Source organism: Geotrypetes seraphini, chromosome 18 (assembly GCF_902459505.1).
Source record: "Geotrypetes seraphini chromosome 18, aGeoSer1.1, whole genome shotgun sequence".
NCBI classification, from domain to species: Eukaryota; Metazoa; Chordata; class Amphibia; order Gymnophiona; family Dermophiidae; genus Geotrypetes; species Geotrypetes seraphini.
This window is the reverse complement of record NC_047101.1, coordinates 38,254,126-38,273,200: the sequence shown is the minus strand read 5'-3', so window position 1 is coordinate 38,273,200 and position 19,075 is coordinate 38,254,126. Positions and strand designations below refer to the sequence as shown.

The 19,075-nt window shown below is 43.1% G+C and overlaps 1 protein-coding gene across 1 annotated transcript in view; it reads left to right on the top strand.

Moving 5' to 3' along the window:
* APBB3 (amyloid beta precursor protein binding family B member 3) overlaps nucleotides 1-19,075 on the top strand; it is a 71,760-nt gene that overhangs the window by 23,326 nt on the left and 29,359 nt on the right. The window contains 3 exon segments of the mRNA XM_033927615.1: nucleotides 218-277; nucleotides 279-346; nucleotides 8,913-8,936. Of these exon segments, the coding sequence (XP_033783506.1) occupies nucleotides 218-277; nucleotides 279-346; nucleotides 8,913-8,936 (152 nt within the window).

Here is a 19,075-nt window from a genome sequence, read left to right as displayed (position 1 = left end):
CACTCCTGCTGGCCAATAGGTGGCACTGTAGATGTATTTCAGAAGAGATGCCTCTCCAGCACCGAGGCTGACAAGGAAAAATTGTGCCTCTGGGCCACAACACTTAGGACGGGGAGAGGGGAAGCAGCAAAGGAAAAAAATATATATATTTTTTAATTGGGATGAATTGGAGGATGCTGAGAGACAATGACCACACTTTAAACATTTCTCATCCTAGGTCAGAAAAATGGTGATGATTTTGAAGAAAGATAACATGAGTTTGGTGGATCCCTTGGAATCATAGTGTGATACACTGTCAACCAGTTGTAAACATTCGTGTGTGGGGTGTTGGCTGTAACAATGGCAGGTGATGTCTCACTTTAGCAAAGAAGCAGTACTCTAACATACATATAAGAAACTTACAATATAGATTCCAGGTTGCTTTTTGCCACATTAGAATGAGTAAGTCTTATCTGTCTAACTGGAAAACATTGCTCACTTTTCAGATCTAGACATATAGGAATGAGTCAAACAAGTTATAGGTGATACCTTTTTTATTGGACTAAGTTAATACATCTGTGACTAGCTCACAAGAACTGTGGTCTCTTCATCAGGTCAGTCCGACAGAACTGTTTAAGAACATAAAAATTGCCATACTGGGACAAACTGAAGGTCCATCAAACCCAGAATCCTGTTTCCAACAGTGGCCAACCCAGGTCACAAGTATCTGGCAAAATCCCAAAGAGTAGCAACATTCCAGAGCTAAGATTGTGATGTCATAATGCCTCATTCCACCAATGCCTAAGAGCCAACCTCAGCAGTGATGTCACAATGGCTTGATTGTCCTAGACTTGGCTCACTTAAGAACATAAGAATTGCCACAGTGGGATAGACCAGAGGTCCATCAAGTCCAGTATCCTGTTTCCAATAATGGCCAACTCAGGTCTCAAGTACCTGGAGGTCAGAGAAAGACCATACGCCCATCCATAACACCTGCTCAGCTCTATCATGTTTCTCTCCTTCAGAAACCCTCTGTACTTGTGCTATGTTTACTTAGATTCAGCTATTTTCCTTGTTCTCACCACCTCTACTACAAGACTGTTCCATGGACCCACCACACTTTCTGCAAAAAAAATATTTCCAAGATGAACTTACATAGTAACATGCACAGTAAATGTCAGCAGATAAAAGACCTATACAGTCCATCCAGTCTGCTCAACAAGGTGGCCAGAGTTGAAACTGGCACTCTGCAAATTCAGACCCAGATTCTCAAAACTTTAATGCCGTCGCTAAACTGTTTTCTGTTGGATTAGCTTGTATGCATAAGAACATAAGATTTGCCGCTGCTGGGTCAGACCAGTGATCCATCGTGCCCAGCATTCCGCTCACTCGGCGGCCCTTAGGTCAAAGACCAGTGCCGTATTTGAGTCTAGCCCTAACTCTGTCTTTAGCGAGATTTATAACAGTCTCCAACACTGACATGCAAATGGGCTCATCAACATTGAAATGAGCCATGTTCAAAAAGCGGCGTCTGCTTTTGGCAACAAAAATAAACAACTGGTCCAGGGGTGCCGGTCAATGCCAGAGACTGCTAGAAAGCCCCTGTGTTGTGATACAGTGGGAGAGATGCTCATTCTCTTCACTGCATCACAACACCTCTTCCCTGCAGCAGTGGTGGAAAACACCCTTCCCTTGGACGGCGGTGACACCCCCACCCTGCATCGGGAGAGATGCCCACACTCTCCCACTGCCCTAAAATCCCCGCCATGACCCCCTCCTGCAGTAGGAGAGATGCCCACCACTATCCCGCTGCCCTAAAATCCTGGCCGCGACCCCCCTGCATCAGGAGAGATGCCCACACTCTTCCGCTGTCCTAAAATCCCCGCCATGACCCCCCCCTGCAGTGGGAGAAATGGCCACACTCTCCCGCTGCCCTAAAATCCCTATCATGACCCCCTCCTGCAGTAGGAGAGATGCCCACACTATCCCGCTGCCCTAAAATCCTGGCCGCGACCCCCCTGCATCAGGAGAGATGCCCACACTCTCCCCGCTGCCCTAAAATCCCTATCATGACCCCCTCCTGCAGTAGGAGAGATGCCCACACTATCCCCGCTGCCCTAAAATCATGGCCGCGACCCCCCTGCATCAGGAGAGATGCCCACACTCTCCCGCTGCTCTAAAATCCCTATCATGACCTGACCAAACCACCTCCTCCTGCAGCGGGAGAGATGCCCACTCTTCCCCATCTCTGCTGCCCCAGAGGGCAGTGGGAGAGTTGGGCATCTCTCCTGCTGCAGGGGGGTGGTCACGGCCAGGATTTTAGGGCAGCGGGAGACAGTGGGCATCTCTCCCGCTGTTGTTGTGTTTTTATTTTTCGACAGTGTTTTTTCTGCGCATGTGCCCATCGCTATCACCAGGGATGGGCACATGCAAATTTAGCAAATCTTCGCTGCTGTTGCCGACCTCATTTGCATGTGTGATTTTTTGAGAATGTATCGCTTTTTTTAGATTCGCTATCAAAATGGTTGTGTTAGCAGCCGTCGCTTTTTAACGCAGGTTTTTGAGAATCCTTGCCTCAGTACTTTCAGTCTGTCCACATGCTTTTTGATGGTAGCTATCCATTAGGCCAGTTTCCAGACTGTTTCCAGCCTTTTGAAGGTGCTATCTGCTGAAATATGCACAGTAGCTCAAATGGGGTCTCACCAAAGACTTATAAAGAAGCAATATCACCTCCTTTTTCCTGCTGTCCAGTCCTCTCTTTATGTATTCCACCATATTTCTGGCTCTTGACAATAGTCACATATGTATTAAGTTGATCTAATAAAATAATATATTCATTTAAAATTAGCATATACCAACATAACTACAAACACGCTTTGCAAAATTGTAACCAAGAACAGCAAAGAAAGCAGGTTGAAAAGTGCCATTGTGGTGCATTTCTCCTTCCTCACATTGCAGATAGTGCCGAGGGCGAGAGGCGCCCTGGGCGGTGGTGCCCTTCCCCCACCTTCTTCTCCCCCTTGCTGTGTGCATACGCCCTTTCCCCTCCCCTGTGCCTCTTTAACATTCCTGGTGCAAATAGCAACACCATCTTGTTGCCTGGGTCGGCGTTGGCTCTCCCTCTGATGCCACTTCCTAGAAGCAAGGGACGTCGGAGAGAGAGAGCTGACACTGGCGCGAGCAGCAGGTTGGAGTTGCTGCTCACTGATGAAGAGCTAGAAGTATGGTGGGGGGAGGGGGAAAAGTGAAGGCGCACATATGGTAAGGGAAGAGTGTGAAGGAGCTGGGGCAGAGAGGAAGAGGGGTGCTGGTGCCTCCACCAAGATGGTGCCAGGGGCGGACTGCCCCACCCTTACTATGCCACTGATTACAGATCCACGTTTGCCTTTCTGAAGGATTCAGTGTGGATAGGAATGAAAAAATGTGACTCAATAGAATACCAGAGGCAGGATAGGTGGGAGTGGGGTGGGTGGGTGGGTTTGGGAAGAACATGCTGTAAGTGAATTCTGTGAATGATTGAGTTTGTTTGTGGAAAAGTGGAGGCTTAGAGGGGACATGATAGAGACTTACAAGATCATGAAGGGCATACAGAAAGTGGAGAGGGACAGGTTCTTCAAACTTTCCAAAACTACAAGAACGAGAGGGCATTTAGGAAAAATAAGAGGGGACAGATTCAGAAACCAATGCCAGGAAGTTCTTCTTCACCCAAAGGGTGGTGGACACCTGGAATGTGCTTCCAGAGGGTGTGACAGGACAGAGTACGGTATTGGGTTCAAGAAGGGATTAGATGATTTCCTGAAGGAAAAGGAGATAGAAGGGTATAAATAGAGGGCTACTATACAGGGCCTGGACCTGATGGGCCGCCACGTGAGCGGACTGCTGGGCGTGATGGACCTCTGGTCTGACCCAGCAGAGGCACTGCTTATGTTCTTATGGGGAGGGAGTAGAAAGGACATGCGTGATCTTTTGGGAACACTTGAGGGATGGGTTGGGCTAGTGGCTGGGGAGGGTTAGAGTGTCAAGAACTGTGTGAGTGTATCTTATGGGGTATGGTCTCTTCAGTGGTGGTGAGGTTGTGACGATGTGGGAAGGTGTGGTTGGAGTGTCCTCTTTCTTACTCTTTTACCTCTCGCAATCTTCTTCCCTTCCTTCACACTTCCATCACGCTCTTTCCTCCCACCCTTCCATCCTTTTTTTTTTTTCCTCGTGGCTTTGGCAGCAGCAATCCATTTTCTTGTGCAACATTGACTTTGGGCTCCCCATAGCACACTCTACCTGTTTTGGCAACGGCAGCAGCAAACCCTCATTGTCCTCTGCCATAAGGTTTCGCCTCCCAAGGAACAATGCTTTTCTCTTCCCTGCAGCAGCAGCAGGCTCCTTTTTGCTCGGCATTGTGGAAGGATTTGTTTGCACAAATAAAGCAGTGTGTATGGATGGACAGATAGACCGATCCTCCCCGACAGGCAGTATCATAACAGCGAAATGTATCTACAAAACATACCACCGCTTACAATTTTTGACTTTCTACATATGCAAGTGGACTAACAAAGCAATTGCAATACTCAGTTCCAGACAAATGGCCATAGAATTAAAAATGGAATCAGAATTGCTGTCCCCGTGCTTCTGGAATCAAGAAACATTTATTGATCAGGTTTTGCTCTTTCATGTTCCATTAGTGTTGGCTCAAGGCTCATTGATTCTCTTTCATCTGACCTTATTTTGCACAAATAAAGATTTACAGAATAGTAACACAGTTAATGATGATACACAATAGAGAATGACACAGTGACAAAATTCATCACCGTTCCCGTCCCTGTGGATAACTGCGGGAAACCATCTTCATGTCATTCTTTAAGGAGAGAGGGAAGAATCAGAGTATGAATGGCCACAACCACTGACCCGCAAGCTTTGCTTTGAAGAATGCTGAGATTGAGCAGCAACATTCCAGAGCAGATATTGTGATGTCATAATGCCTCATTCCACCAGTGCCTAAGAGCCAATCACATCAGTGATGTCACAATGGCTTCATTATCCTTGGCTCCCATAAGAATCAGAGTATGAATGGCCACAACCACTGACCCGCAAGCTTTGCTTTGAAGAATGCTGGTGTAGAAGGACTGAGGTTGAAACAGACACTACAGAATGACAGTCTCTGGTATCCAGAGCAGATATTGTGATGTCATAATGCCTCATTCCACCAGTGTCTAAGAGCCAATCACATCAGTGATGTCACAATGGCTTCATTATCCTTGGCTTACATAAGAATCAGAGTATGAATGGCCACAACCACTGACCCGCAAGCTTTGCTTTGAAGAATGCTGGTGTAGAAGGACTGAGGTTGAAACAGACACTACAGATTGACAGTCTCTGGTATCCAGAGCAGATATTGTGATGTCATAATGCCTCATTCCACCAGTGCCTAAGAGCCAATCACATCAGTGATGTCACAATGGCTTCATTATCCTTGGGTCCCATAAGAATCAGAGTATGAATGGCCACAACCACTGCCTAGCAAGCTTTGCTCTGAAGAATGCTGAGATTGAGCAGCAACATTCCAGAGCAGATATTGTGATGTCATAATGCCTCATTCCACCAGTGCCTAAGAGCCAATCACATCAGTGATGTCACAATGGCTTCATTATCCTTGGCTCACATAAGAATCAGAGTATGAATGGCCACAACCACTGACCCACATCAGTGATGTCACAATAGCTTCATTATCCTTGGCTCACATAAGAATCAGAGTATGAATGGCCACAACCACTGACCCACAAGCTTTGCTTTGAAGAATGCTGGTGTAGAAGGACTGAGGTTGAAACAGACACCAGAAAATGACATGAGATTATTTCCCGCGGTTATCTGCAGGGACAGGAACGGTGATGAATTTTGTCACCGTGTCATTCTCTAATACACAGCAATGAGAATGGTCCGTCTCATCTGTCAAGTAAGGTGGTTAGAGTTTTATCTGCTGCACGATGTAGTTATACTGAAATGTGAAAGTCAGGTTAAAACTTACCCCCCCCCCTCCTTTACAAAGCTTCGCTAGCGTTTTTACTGCCAGCTGCGGTGGAAACAGCTCTGATGCTCATAGAATTCCTATGAGCGTCCGAGCTGTTACCGCCGCGGCCAACGCTAAAAACATGAGCCTCCCGGGGACAGAGAAAGTCATTACATATAATTAATGTAAATTGCTCTGATTGTACCACAGAAAAGTGGTGTATCAAATCCACAATCCTTTACCCTTTTAATTTTGTTTTGATTCCATACTCTTGCTATGTTGCAGTGTATGGCAAACTGTGCGCCGTGGCGAGATTCAGGGTGTGCTGCGAGACGCCGGTGAGGAGAGGTGCCAGCTGACCACCTACAGGATGTGCCTCTCGCGGCACCTCTCCTCCCAGGGTTAACAAGCTCAGGGCCACGGCTGGAGAGCCTCCGCGCATGTGCGTGATGTCATCACATTGACATCCGGGTGCCCTCGAGCCGTGGCCCCAAGTTTAGTGTGCTGTGGCTTCAAAAAGTTTGCAACACACAGCTATATAGAGATCTTCTGTGTATATCCCATACGTTTTTGAATTCTGTCACTTTTTCTCTCCAACACCTCCACCACGAGGGCAATCTAGGCATCCATCTCCCTTTTTGTGGGAAAGTATTTATAGATGATGCTCTTAAGTTGCAGCTTTATTTCATGTCCTCTAGTTCTACAGCATTCCTGGCTTTGAAAAAAATATTTGTGTGTTCATTAATAATCTTTCAAACATTTACCATTCAAACATTTTATTGAATGCTGTTATCAATGCAACACAAATCCAATACAGTGTGTGCTTACAGTTAACCATTCAAAGCTGTACATTAGCATTCAGTTATTTTATTATTTATTTATTTCATTCATTCATTTATATAGCCCGTCCTCCCAAGACAGCCCAGAACAGGTTATAAGTTTACATACATAATATAAGTTAGCGATAAGATAGTTGGAGTAAGGACTTCATGTAAAGATAAGACAATTTTAACGAATGGGTACAGGTTTCTTACAATAGTAGGACAATCTAATGAATAATCTAACATGTGCATTGGGACTAATTACAGCAACAAGATAACTTATTAAAGCAATAAATGGAGTTTTAACAATTCTTTATTGTTTATTGGAGTCATCAGAGGTGGTTCCCGGTATGACATATAGGAGACTTGGTCAAAGTTGGCTTAGGGTTAGGAGTTATCTTTATGGACAGTAATTAAGTAAAAATATATTTTTTTTTTTTACTGCTTTCCTGAAGTTGAATAATCTTGTCAATGATTTGATGGTTGGTGGGATTTCATTCCATAATTTGGGTAAGAAGTGAGAGTAGGTGTGTTTGAATGCATTATCTCGTAGAAGGGTTTGTGTTGATGGGAGTGGAAAGTCGTCTTTCACCTTGTGATCGTAGAGGTCGGTTAGGGATATGTAGACTGGGACTGTTTTGTCAAAGAATAGCCATACTGGGCCAGACCAATGGTCTAACTAACCCAGAATCTAGCTTCCAACAATGGCCAATCCAGGTCATAGTAGTCATAGTAGCAACATTCCATGCTACCGATCCTAGGGCAAGTACTGGCTTCCACCATGTCTGTCTCAATAGCAGACCATGGACTTTTCCTATGGGAACTTGTCCAAACCATTTTTAAACCCTGCTACACTAATCACTGTTACCAAATTCTTTGGCAATGAGTTCCATTCGATGAGTGAAAAATAGTTCCTCCTATTTGTTCTAAAGGTATTTCCATGTTACTTCATTGAGTGTGGAGAATCCACAGTGAAAACAAGTCCCAAGAGAAATAAAAAACTATTGTGGAGAGACGATGTTCCTGAAATGGGCTTTATTAAAAAGTATATTAAAAAATCAACATAGCAATCCACATAAAAACCTTAAGGATCTAGTCCACTGAGGGCGTTGGACCCAACACGGTCCATGTTTAGACAGTGGAGTCTTCCTCAGGGGTCCCTGCTAGTCCTAGGGTGGAAAATACGTGGAAAGACTAAACAATCCAAAAGTACAGATGCGTAGAAACTCTGCATATGATGTGCTTCATCGAGTGTTCCTTAGTCTTTCTCATTTTTGAAAGATTAAAAAAAATCAATTCACTTATATTCATTCTACATTACTCAGAATTTTGTAGACCTCGGTCATATCTCCCTCTCTGCCATCTCTTTTCCTTTCACCCTCAAGCTCATGTTCACATTTCCCCTCCCCCTATAATAATTTATTTTAACATTGTAAACCGGCCAGGTGCACGTCGATGGTCGGTATATTAAAATTAATTAAACTTGAACTTGAAACTTGGAACTTTCTACATATGAGAGGAGTTCTGTCCACCAGTGGCGTAGTAAGAGGGGTGTGCGGTCTTCCTAAGGACGCAGCACTCCTCCTCCTCTCTTCTCCGCCCCTCCCTGCTCCTCTCCTTGCCACACGCCCCTTGCCAGCCTCCGCACCTTTTTTACTTACTTCCCCGGCATGAGGTTGCTGCCTGCGTTAGCATCGGCACCTTCTCTGATGTCACTTCCGGGACCCGCACCTACCGGACACCAATGTGAGCATTCTGCTCATGTCAGAGAGGTTAAAAAGGTGCCGGGAAAGGGAAGAGGGCGCACACACGTGGGCAAGGAAGAGGGCGGAGGAGGGGCGCCCCCCCTCCCCCCGGGCACCTTACTAGGCCACTGCCATCCTTTTAATAATTTTTGCTGCTCTACGTTAGCCCCTATTATGCCAAACTTTACTGGCTGCCGGTAGAAGCAAGAATCACCTTTAAATTCGCTTGCCTCTGCTTCAAAACCTTAGCAGGCTCTTCACCAATTTACCTATCTGAGCACCTTGAAATTACTGGCCCCTCTCGTACTCGAAATACCTATCTGTTCTCCTTCCCCTTCCTGAAGGGCTGCCTCTACAAAAAATTCCTAGACCGATCACTAGCATTCCAAGCGGGTAAATGGAACAAATGCCTCTCTACACTCATCTCCAATTCCCCCCACTATCAAACATTCAGGAAGTTAACTAAAACCTACCTTTTTGACAAATTCCTCTGATTTATCCTCCCTCCTCCTCCCCCCTCCCTCCTCTTCTGATCCCTCTTCCCTAGACCCTTACCGCCTCATGTAACACCGACATCTATAACGCTACATTATCGAGCTTATAGCAAATGTAACCACTCCAAACATATATCCTAGCTGCCAAAATAACTTCACCGTATATTTATTGTCTAGAATGTAAAGGTAACTTGACCGAATATGTATCGTCTAAAATTGTAAATATAACATCAACGAAATTGTAACTTCACTGTAAATGTACAGTCTCTTCATCTGTTAACCGCATAGAACTTCCATGGTAATGCGGTATACAAGAATAAAGTTATTATTAATGAACCTTTTCTAGATACAGCAACCAAAATGGAATGCTGCATAAATACAGATAATGGCTCCCACATTTTAAGAAAAGGCCAACTCCTATTACATTGTTCTGCTGCCGCTGCCTTGTATTGATAGATGACATCACACTTTAAAGTCAGCTCGAGGACAGTCTTTTCAATTTAGAAGAAAGCGATTCAGAGCCACTGCAACAGTAATATAGTAAATAACTACATGGGCCTACAAGGTCCATCCAGTCTGCCCAGCAAGGCTCGTTATTATGGCTGCATCACATTCATTTTCAATACATGATTAATAAACCAACAATCCAACCATCCAGTTAATTAACATTTTGCTTGCTAATTTCAGCCTTCAGATGTCTTCCCCTTCCCCACTGCACCCATAGCATATGTGGTACAAATATGCATTCTTGATTATGTTCTGTCTTTTGTCAGAACATAAGACTTTGTCAGAACACAGACTATAGAAGTCGGCCTGGCACTTGCCTTTACTTCCCGCCCGCTTAAACTGCCCTGAATATCGGCCCCAATAAATCTGAGAGGAAAGAATGCCAAATGTCAAATGACAGGAAATAAATTGAAGGAAAGGATAAGAAAAGTGATAGTGGAAGTAATATATTACTAGTAATATATTTCTGGCATCATTATCACTAGTAATATATGACTTTTAAAAGTATGAGTAACTATTGTTGAGTAAGCTACTTTCCAAAAATAATCTAAAACAGTCACTAGTCATTAGGAAACAGGAATATGTTACAATTACTAGTCTAGGTAGGTTACTGTGCAAAATAATATATTACTTGTAAAAGAATTATATTACGCCCAACTCTCGTCATAAGTGATTATTAGAAAACTGATTTGGTAGTAACAATAACGAGTTATAAAATTGCTTAATCTTGTCACAAAAATGATTTGCTAACTCATCAGCAGTGGGCATAGAAAGGGCCAAAAAACCTGAATAACATAACATAAAAATGTATTTCTATATCGCAGTACCATTAAATTCTATGTGTTTTACAAAATATAATTTTTTAAAAACTGCACATATACAGTTGAATGTAATACATTAAGGGGCTCATAATCAAAAGAGAAAAACATCCAAAAACCAGCCTAAGTCAGCACTTGGACGATCATAAACGAAAGACATCCAAGTGCCGATAATCAAACCGGGTTTTGGACGTATTTCTAAACCACCTAAGCCTTCATAGTGCCGCTGAATGACCATACCTAAATGGGGCGTTTCAGGAGGAGTGTCGAGAGTGGGATTTGGGTGGGATGTGGGCAGGCTTAGACTTAGTCGTACTGCATGTATAACCGAAAGTTATACAGCACAGGATCGACGGAACTTAGATGTTGTGACTTAGACCATTTAAAACATAGTCTAAGTCACAAAAACCCACCTAAAGTGACCAAATAAGCACTGCAAACACGTAATACAGACCCACACACTACCCCAGTGATCACTGAAACCCCCCCCATAAAAATATTAATCACAACTTGAAAATTGTGCATCCAGAACATCATCACCTGGCAGCCTGGCATAGGAAAGCCTAGTTGTGCTGCACAGAGGCGTCTTAAACCGTTTTGGGTGTGGGTTAGGGACCCATAGAGAGGAGGATCCATGCACATAAGCCCCTGTAATCACTGCATTGATACTTAAACATGTGCACTGCCCTATACACCCCCAAAACCCTTTTTTTACTAGCATATAAGTGACTCCTGCAGCCATAAGGGCTATTGGGGTGGTAGATAAGTGGGTCTAGGGGATTCTGGAAGTGGTTTGGGGGCACTCACCTTGACCTATAAGGGAGCTGTAGTGAGATGAAGACATGGCACCCTTTTTGTGAAGTTCACAGCAGTGCCTTGTAAGGTACCCCACTATTTAGGTGCCATGTCTGGGTGTTCAGTCCATCACTTTGCAGACCCTTCCAACATCCAACAGGGCTTGTTCTAGGCGTTTCTGACTTGGACGAAAAGTTGGACAAAAATGTGGTATAAAGATGGAAGATTTAGCGGCTTGGACGATCAGACAGGCAGGAAGTATAGTTAGACGATTTTCGAAATGAAAAAAAATTTGGACGTATTTTTCGAAAATGTATCCTAAGCTATTTTTTACTTTGAACGACTTGCTACTTGGACGAAAATGGACTTAGATGTTCCTTTCAATTATGCCCCTCAAATTTCCTAAGAATCTTGTAAACAAATATGTTTTCAATTGTCTCCTAAAATGCTGATATGAACAAGAAGTCGCAATTAGAGAATTCAAATTAGAGAATGACACGGTGACAAAATTCATCACCGTTCCCGTCCCCGCGGATAACCGCGGGAAATAATCCCATGTCATTTTTTAGTGTCTATTTCAACCTCAGTCCTTCTATACCAGCATTCTTCAAAGCAAAGCTTGAGGGTCAGTGGTTGTGGCCATTGATATTCTGATTCTTCCCTCGCTCCTTAAAGAATGACATGAAGATGGTTTCCCGCGGTTATCCGCGGGAAGGGAACGGTGATGAATTTTGTCACTGTGTCATTCTCTAATTCAAATCTTTATCCCATATTGCAGCTTGAAACGACAGGAGACATTAAGGATATTTTTTATATTGACAACCTTTGACTGGAGGAAAGGTAAATACAGCATGTGTGCGTCGAGACTGCTATGAATTAACAAATGTGAACAAATCCACAAGATAATTAGGTGCAGTGCTGAGCAACAGCTTATAACAAATGCAACCAAATTAAAATTTCGCATGAGCCTTGATTGGCAACCAATGCAATTTATGAAAAAAGGGGTAACATGATCAAACAAAGATCAGTCGAACGGCAGCATTCTGAATAATGCGCAATCTACATAGATTTTTGGGGTAACCAGCAAAGTAATAATAATTTTATTTTTATATACCGCCCTACCACATAATTCTAGGCGGTTCACATACATTACTAAAATTATACAATTGATGAATAAAAATACAATGCTCTAAATAGTACAAAATACGATTTACTAAAATACAATAGAAATCCTCAAGAATGTTCTAGCTGTAAGACCAATTTGCAATTTGCCTGTCAATATTCTGGAACATCAGTTTACAAATATATCAAATCAGTTTTTAGTAATTTCCTTGTTTAAATCTATTTTATTCATTTTCACATCAAAGATCAAAAAATGAACACTTTGATACAGGCAACTAAATATACTCAAGAAATTATTATCAAATCATAAATTCCATTACGATGATCATAGTCCACATTAGGGGAGAGTGAAACCATACACAATCAAGGGGAGTTGAATTAAAGAAAAAAACTATACTCGGTCATATTAACATATGCCTCAAATATACAGGGTTCTTTGGTTAATTGCATTAAGGCCTAAGTGGTTGTAGTTATAGAGGGGTCGGGAGCCTTAATGGCAGCCTTGCCTTCCAAGAAAAATTGCAATTGTTCTGGATCATAAAAAATATACTTATTTGTTTGATAGGTAATACAGCATTTACAAGGAAACCTAAGTTGGAAGGTTGCTCCCAAAGCCAAAACTGACTGACGAAATGTCAGAAATTTTTTTACGTCTAAGCTGCGTCCACTTTGAGACATCAGGAAAAATTGCAATTTTGTGATTGTAGAATTCAACACTTTCAGTTCTGTAAAAAAGACGGAGAAGAGCTTCTTTATCTTGTAGGAAAACGAAAGTCACTAACAAAGTGGCTCTCGCTGAAATTTCAATCCGTGACGATTCCTAAAGGACATATATGATTGGGCCTGGGAAATAATAGTACTTAGCCATTGGTCCATTTTACCTGCCTGAAAACCAAGCAATTTATCGAAAAATCTCATGTAACGACAAGGTTTGATGGTCGGAAACACAAATAAATATTGCCCTCAAGTAATTCTATTAGGTTTGTATCATTCAAAGCATAGAGACAAGTAAATAGGAGCCATACCTAACAGCACTTTAAAACAGGTGCAACCAAACTTAAACAATATTCTAGCCTCAAAAGGCAACCAATGGAACTGTCTGTAAGATGTAGTGATGTGGTCATACTTTTTTAATCCAAAAATCATTCGGACAGCCGTGTTCTGTATAAGTCTCAATCTCTTTTGAAGCTTTTTATGAGAACCCAGATATATTATATTACAGTAATCCAGTATGGACAGAATGGATGATTGAACCAGTAATCTAAATGATGCACTATCAAAAAAATGTTTTAACGTCCGAAGTTTCCACAAGGTTGTGTAAAATATTTTTACTAGAAAATTAGTGTGATTCTCCAGAGTTAAATGGGCGATCTAATAAGACACCCAATATTACAATAATTCAACTGGCTCAGAACCAATAACCTAAAAGATGAAACATCAAAATATGCTTTGAAACAAGAGAAAACAGTTTCTGAGAGGAATTAGTTGAAGATCAATCTTCTGCTCAAAGTACTTATGTTTAGGGCTCCTTTTATTAACGCGTGTAATAGCGCGCGCTAAACTGCCGCCCGCACTAGATGCTAATGCCAGCATTGAGTTGGCGTTAATTCTAGCTGCATAGCGCGGGTTTAGTGCACGCTAAAAAGCTGCGTGCACTAAAACCGCTATTATTATTATTATTAGTTTCCCTGATGTAGTCATTGTAATGACGCTGGAGTAGTTTACATTGGACTTCTTTTGTAAGCTTATGTCAAAGTCACTCTGCCCTTCTTACTGTTACTTCAGTAAACAAAGTCCCTTGTGATACCAGTGCTCTTTACAAAAATGCATGCAAGAATCAGAAAATAATATTAAAAATTGAACTAAGGCCAGTACTGGGCAGACTTGCACGGTCTGTGTCTGTATATGGCCGTTTGGTGGAGGATGGGCTGGGGAGGGCTTCAGTGGCTGGGAGGGTGTAGATGGGCTGGAGTAGGTTTTAACGGAGATTTCGGCACCCAAGTACCGGGTAGAGCTTTGGATTCTTGCCCAGATATAGCTAAGAAGAAAAAAATTTAAATTGAATCAGGCTGGGCAGACTGGATGGACCATTCGGGTCTTTATCTGCCGTCATCTACTATGTTACTATGTTACTACTGGGGAGCAATTACATATAAACCTGTCTCTAGTGAACTGTTCTAGCATTCTGCTTGTTCATTATGGGAAAAGAGAAGGACAGGTGGTATGATCCATACATATCAGAGCTGGTAGGTTCTAGGAACCATCACAGAAGAACCATCTGAAACACTCAAATGAAATAATAGTAAAAAGTGATCTGTCCAGGGGAGGGGCAAACCTGAAAAAGCATCAACTGAAAAAATGGGAGAAGAACATAAGAATTGTTTGTTTTAAATCTAGTACTTAGTAGCTTCATGATATGCCCCCTAGTCCTAGTATTTTTGGAAACAGTAAACAAGCGATTCACATCTACCCTTTCTATTCCACTCAGTATTTTATAGACATCTATCATATCTCCCCTGAGTCATCTCTTCTCCAAGCTGAAGAGCCTCAGCCGCTTTAGCCTTTCCTCATTGGGAAGTCGTCCCATCCCTTTTATCATTTTTGTCACCCTTCTCTGCACCTTTTCTAATTCTGCTATATCTTTCTTGAGGTACGGCGACCAGAATTTCACACAGTATTCAAGGTGCGGGCATACTATAGGCATTATAACAGTTTCATCTTTGTTTTCCATTCCTTTCCTGATAATTCCTAACATTCTGTTTGCTTTCTTAGTCACCTCGCACACTGAGCTGAGGGTTTCAATGTATTCTCAATGATGACACCTAGCTTCTTTTCTTGGGTGGTGGTGTCTAACATGGAACTTTGCATCACGTAGCTATAGTTTGGGTTCCTCTTTCCCACATGCATCACTTTGCACCTGCTCACATTAAACGTCATCTGCCATTTTGAAGCCTAATCTCCCAAGGCCCTTCTGCAATTTTTCACAATCCTCTTGCAATTTAACAACTTTGAACAATTTTGTGTCATCAGCAAATTTAATTATCTCACTAGTTATTCCCATCTCTAGATCATTGATAAATATGTTAAAAAGCAGCTGTCCCAACACAGACCCCTGGGGAACCCCTCTATTTACCCTTCTCCATTGAGAATATTGACCATTTAAACCTACTCTCTGTTTTCTGTCTTTCAACCAGTTCTTAATCCATAACACTGGACAGCAAATGTTTCCAAAAGTTTTGCTTCCTTAATACAAACTGGTGATTATGATAGACCCCTTCAAAATAAACACAAATATAATTTCCCACTGACTGTATCATGTGGGAATTTTGAGAAACATGATGGTATCTTTAATTGACTATAACATGTTTGAATGCACAAAGTTTCTGATACGATGTCTAAAAGTGTTTTCCTGCTGATTTTCGTTTGTACTCAGTGTCCAACAATACTCAGCCATCATTGATGGACTCCAGTTGCCTTGATATCTTTTTTTCCATAGTGGCAATATCCTGGTGAACCATTTTGCCATGTTCGTCGCTGACTGCACCAAGATTTGTGGGGAAGAAGCACAAGTGTGAATGTAGAAAGTGCATCTTCAGTGACATGTTGCACTTCATGGTTTTGTATGCTCTAAGAAGATTGTCAACCAGTTGAACATAATCTGGTGCTCTGTAACTGCCAAGAAAATTCTTGACATCCCTGAATGCTTTCCAGGTGTTTTTCTCTGGCCCAACTAACAGATCTTCAAATCTCTCGTCATTGATAACGGGTCTGATCTGTGGACTGACAAAAATGCCTTCCTTAATCTTGACATCAGTTATTGCATTAGCCAAAAAGTATAGCAAAAAATTGTTAAATTGTAATTTGTGTTAAAACGGTATGTGATACATAATTTTAAATGTGATTTTCATGATCAGCAGCCAAAAATCTGTAAGATCCACCTAAAAGTGTTGAAGAAGCAAAAACTTTGTTGTCCAGTGTAATAGGACATTACCTCCTATCCTATGACTTTCTATTTTCCTCAGAAGTCTTTCATGAGATACTTTATTAATAACTAGTTTTATAGCCCGTTACATTAATACACATATATGTGTGTGTCTGTCTTTATTTCTTTCTTTCTCTCTACTTAACCGCTTTCTGTATTTCTGTCTTCCTTTTTCCTTGGCTGTCCACCACCACCCCTTGCCTGCTTCCCCTGTCCATTCTCCCTTCCTTTTAGCTCCCTTGTGTCTACCACCACCCCTTCACTGCTCTACTTATCCAGCAGCAGCCCTTCTCACTTTGTTTTACCTCCCGCCTGTCTAGCAGCACTTCTTTCCTTCTCCCCCTGTCCAGCAGTAGGCCTCTCTTCCTTTTTCTTCACCCCCCCCGTCCATCAGCACCTCTTTCCTGCTCCCCCTATCCAGCAGTAGGCCTCCCTTCCTTTTTCTTCACACCCCCTGTCAGCAGCACCTCTTTCCTTCTCCCCCTGTCCAGCAATAGGCCTCCCTTTCTTTTTCTTCACCCCCCCTGTCCATCAGCACCTCTTTCCTGCTCCCTCTGTCCAGCAGTAGGCCTCCCGTCCTTTTTTTCTTCCCCTCTCCTCTTTCTTATCCCTATGATACACTTACCTTTCTCTGCCCCCCTCCTCCTTCTTATCCCTATGATACACTTACCTTGCTCTGCCCCTGATCAGAGGTTCCCTCCGCCGACAGCCCCCTCAAGGCCCACCCAGTTGCACCCATTGGGAAAGTTCCCTGTGCCGCATCCCACACCCCACACCCCTCCTGACAAAGATAAATTTAAAGGTAGGACCCAGGTGAAAGCCAGAGAGCCTCTCTCGATCCCTGCCTGCATGCAAGGGAGCCTGAGCCGGCAAGACCGCGAGAGAGGAGCCTGCACGGAGCGCTGAGTTAATAAGAGAGGGCACAGCCGGAAATGGAAAAACGGCACTACCATTTGAAGTTTATTTTTAAGTTTAAAGTTGCCGCCGCGGCTCCTCTCACGATTGCTGCCTGCGTCCGAAGCCTTCTCCGACGCAGGTGCGGCTCATGAGAGGAGCCGCCACAGCGACTTTAAACTTTTAAAATAAACTTCAAATGGTAGTGGTGTTTTTCGTTGACGGAGGTCTGTGCAAGCAGGGAGGCGGTGTGGGGCCGTTTAGGTGCCGCAAGCTGGAGCAAGTAGTCTATCTGCAGACCGTCCTGGGCAGGCGTCTTCCCTCCGCCGACAGCCGGCTCCCTCGAATCCCTCCTCCTGGCAGCCGACGACGTAGTAAGCGCGCATGCGCACTCTTGCTCGCACAGCGCGACAGATCAGGGATCAGGGAAGCACGGGGTATGAGTGCGCATGCGTGCGTTTTATTATATTAGATAATAATAATAACTTTATTTTTTCTATACCGCCACAATCTTGTGACTTCTAGGCGGTTTACAGTGAAGAGAGCAGGACAATCAGCGAATTACAGAATACAAATAGGGAAGATGTCGCTGAACAGTCAGTGGAAACAGAGTACAATTAGTTAATAAGTTTTAGAAGTGGTATCTGACTAGGAGATAAATCTATCAAACAGAGCTGTCTTAATTTCTTTCCGAAATGCGCCGTAGGTCGACCCGGCTTTATCCACATGTTCATTCACCCCTTTAAAGAAATGTAGTAGATTGGTGAGGCAAGATTTCCCTTGACTAAATCCGTGTTGGCTTTCTCTCATTAATCCATGCTCATGTATATGTTCTGCCATTTTGTTCTTTATAATAGTCTCTACCATTTTGCCCGGCACCAACGTCAGTCTCACCGGTCTATAATTTCCAGGATGTGATCCACTCTATGAGTTGATCAGCTGCAATGATCTAAGGTGCTTCTCCCCATCAAGAATTTAGAGGAATCAAGAGTTTCACCACTAATAATAATTTTATCGTTTTCTTTGTTGAGTATATAATAATATTTCAAAAATCAGGAGTAAATACAAACTGATATAGGCATACATAAATGCTTTTTAAAGCAAATTGAAAACAAAGAAACTCTGATGGAGCAAAGCAGTTCAACAGACTTGAAACAAACTTGTGACAATCTCTGGTTTGCTCAAAAGAAAATTTCCCTTCTCTCCTTCTTTGCATATTTATATTTTTCTCTCTTTGTCTTTGCCTGGTACTATTCAATGTCTGCAGGTCTTCAAATATGACACGTCCTGCCAGTGGTGTAGCGAGGGGTAATAAGTGCCTGGGGCGGTGGCACCCCTCTCCCACCTCTTCACTGCCCCCCTGCCACACACGTGCACCCGCTCCTTCTCCATACCATTTTATTGTTGGCGCGAGCAGCCACGAAGCAGCTGCTCACTTCAACTTTGGCGCTCTCTGACATCACTTCCTAGGTGTGGGTCCCGGAAGTGATGTCACAGAGTGTCAAAGCCGATGCGAGCAGCAACTTTGTGGCTGCTTGCACCGAAGATAAAAAGGTTTGGGGGGGGAGGGAAGTGGCATGCACAGCAGGGGGTGGAGAGCAGGAGGGGTGCCTGCTCCCCGAGGAAGACCGCACCTGGGGTGGACCGCACCCCCCTTACTACACCACTGTGAACTGCCAATTAATTTTATAATTACAATTTTACTGCCACAGTGCCATAGTTGCCTTATCTCTGGCTAGGTTCCCTGTTATGTGTACTGTACTTTCATATGGTGCAAAGGGAGGGCTCCTCATGAAATTCTCTCACATAAACCTATAGTACCACATATATATGTCTGTGCGATGCGTAGCTATTCTGCATCTCTTTGAACGTACCAAAGACTGACCCCTTCTTCTACAAAACTGCGCTAGCAGTTTCTAT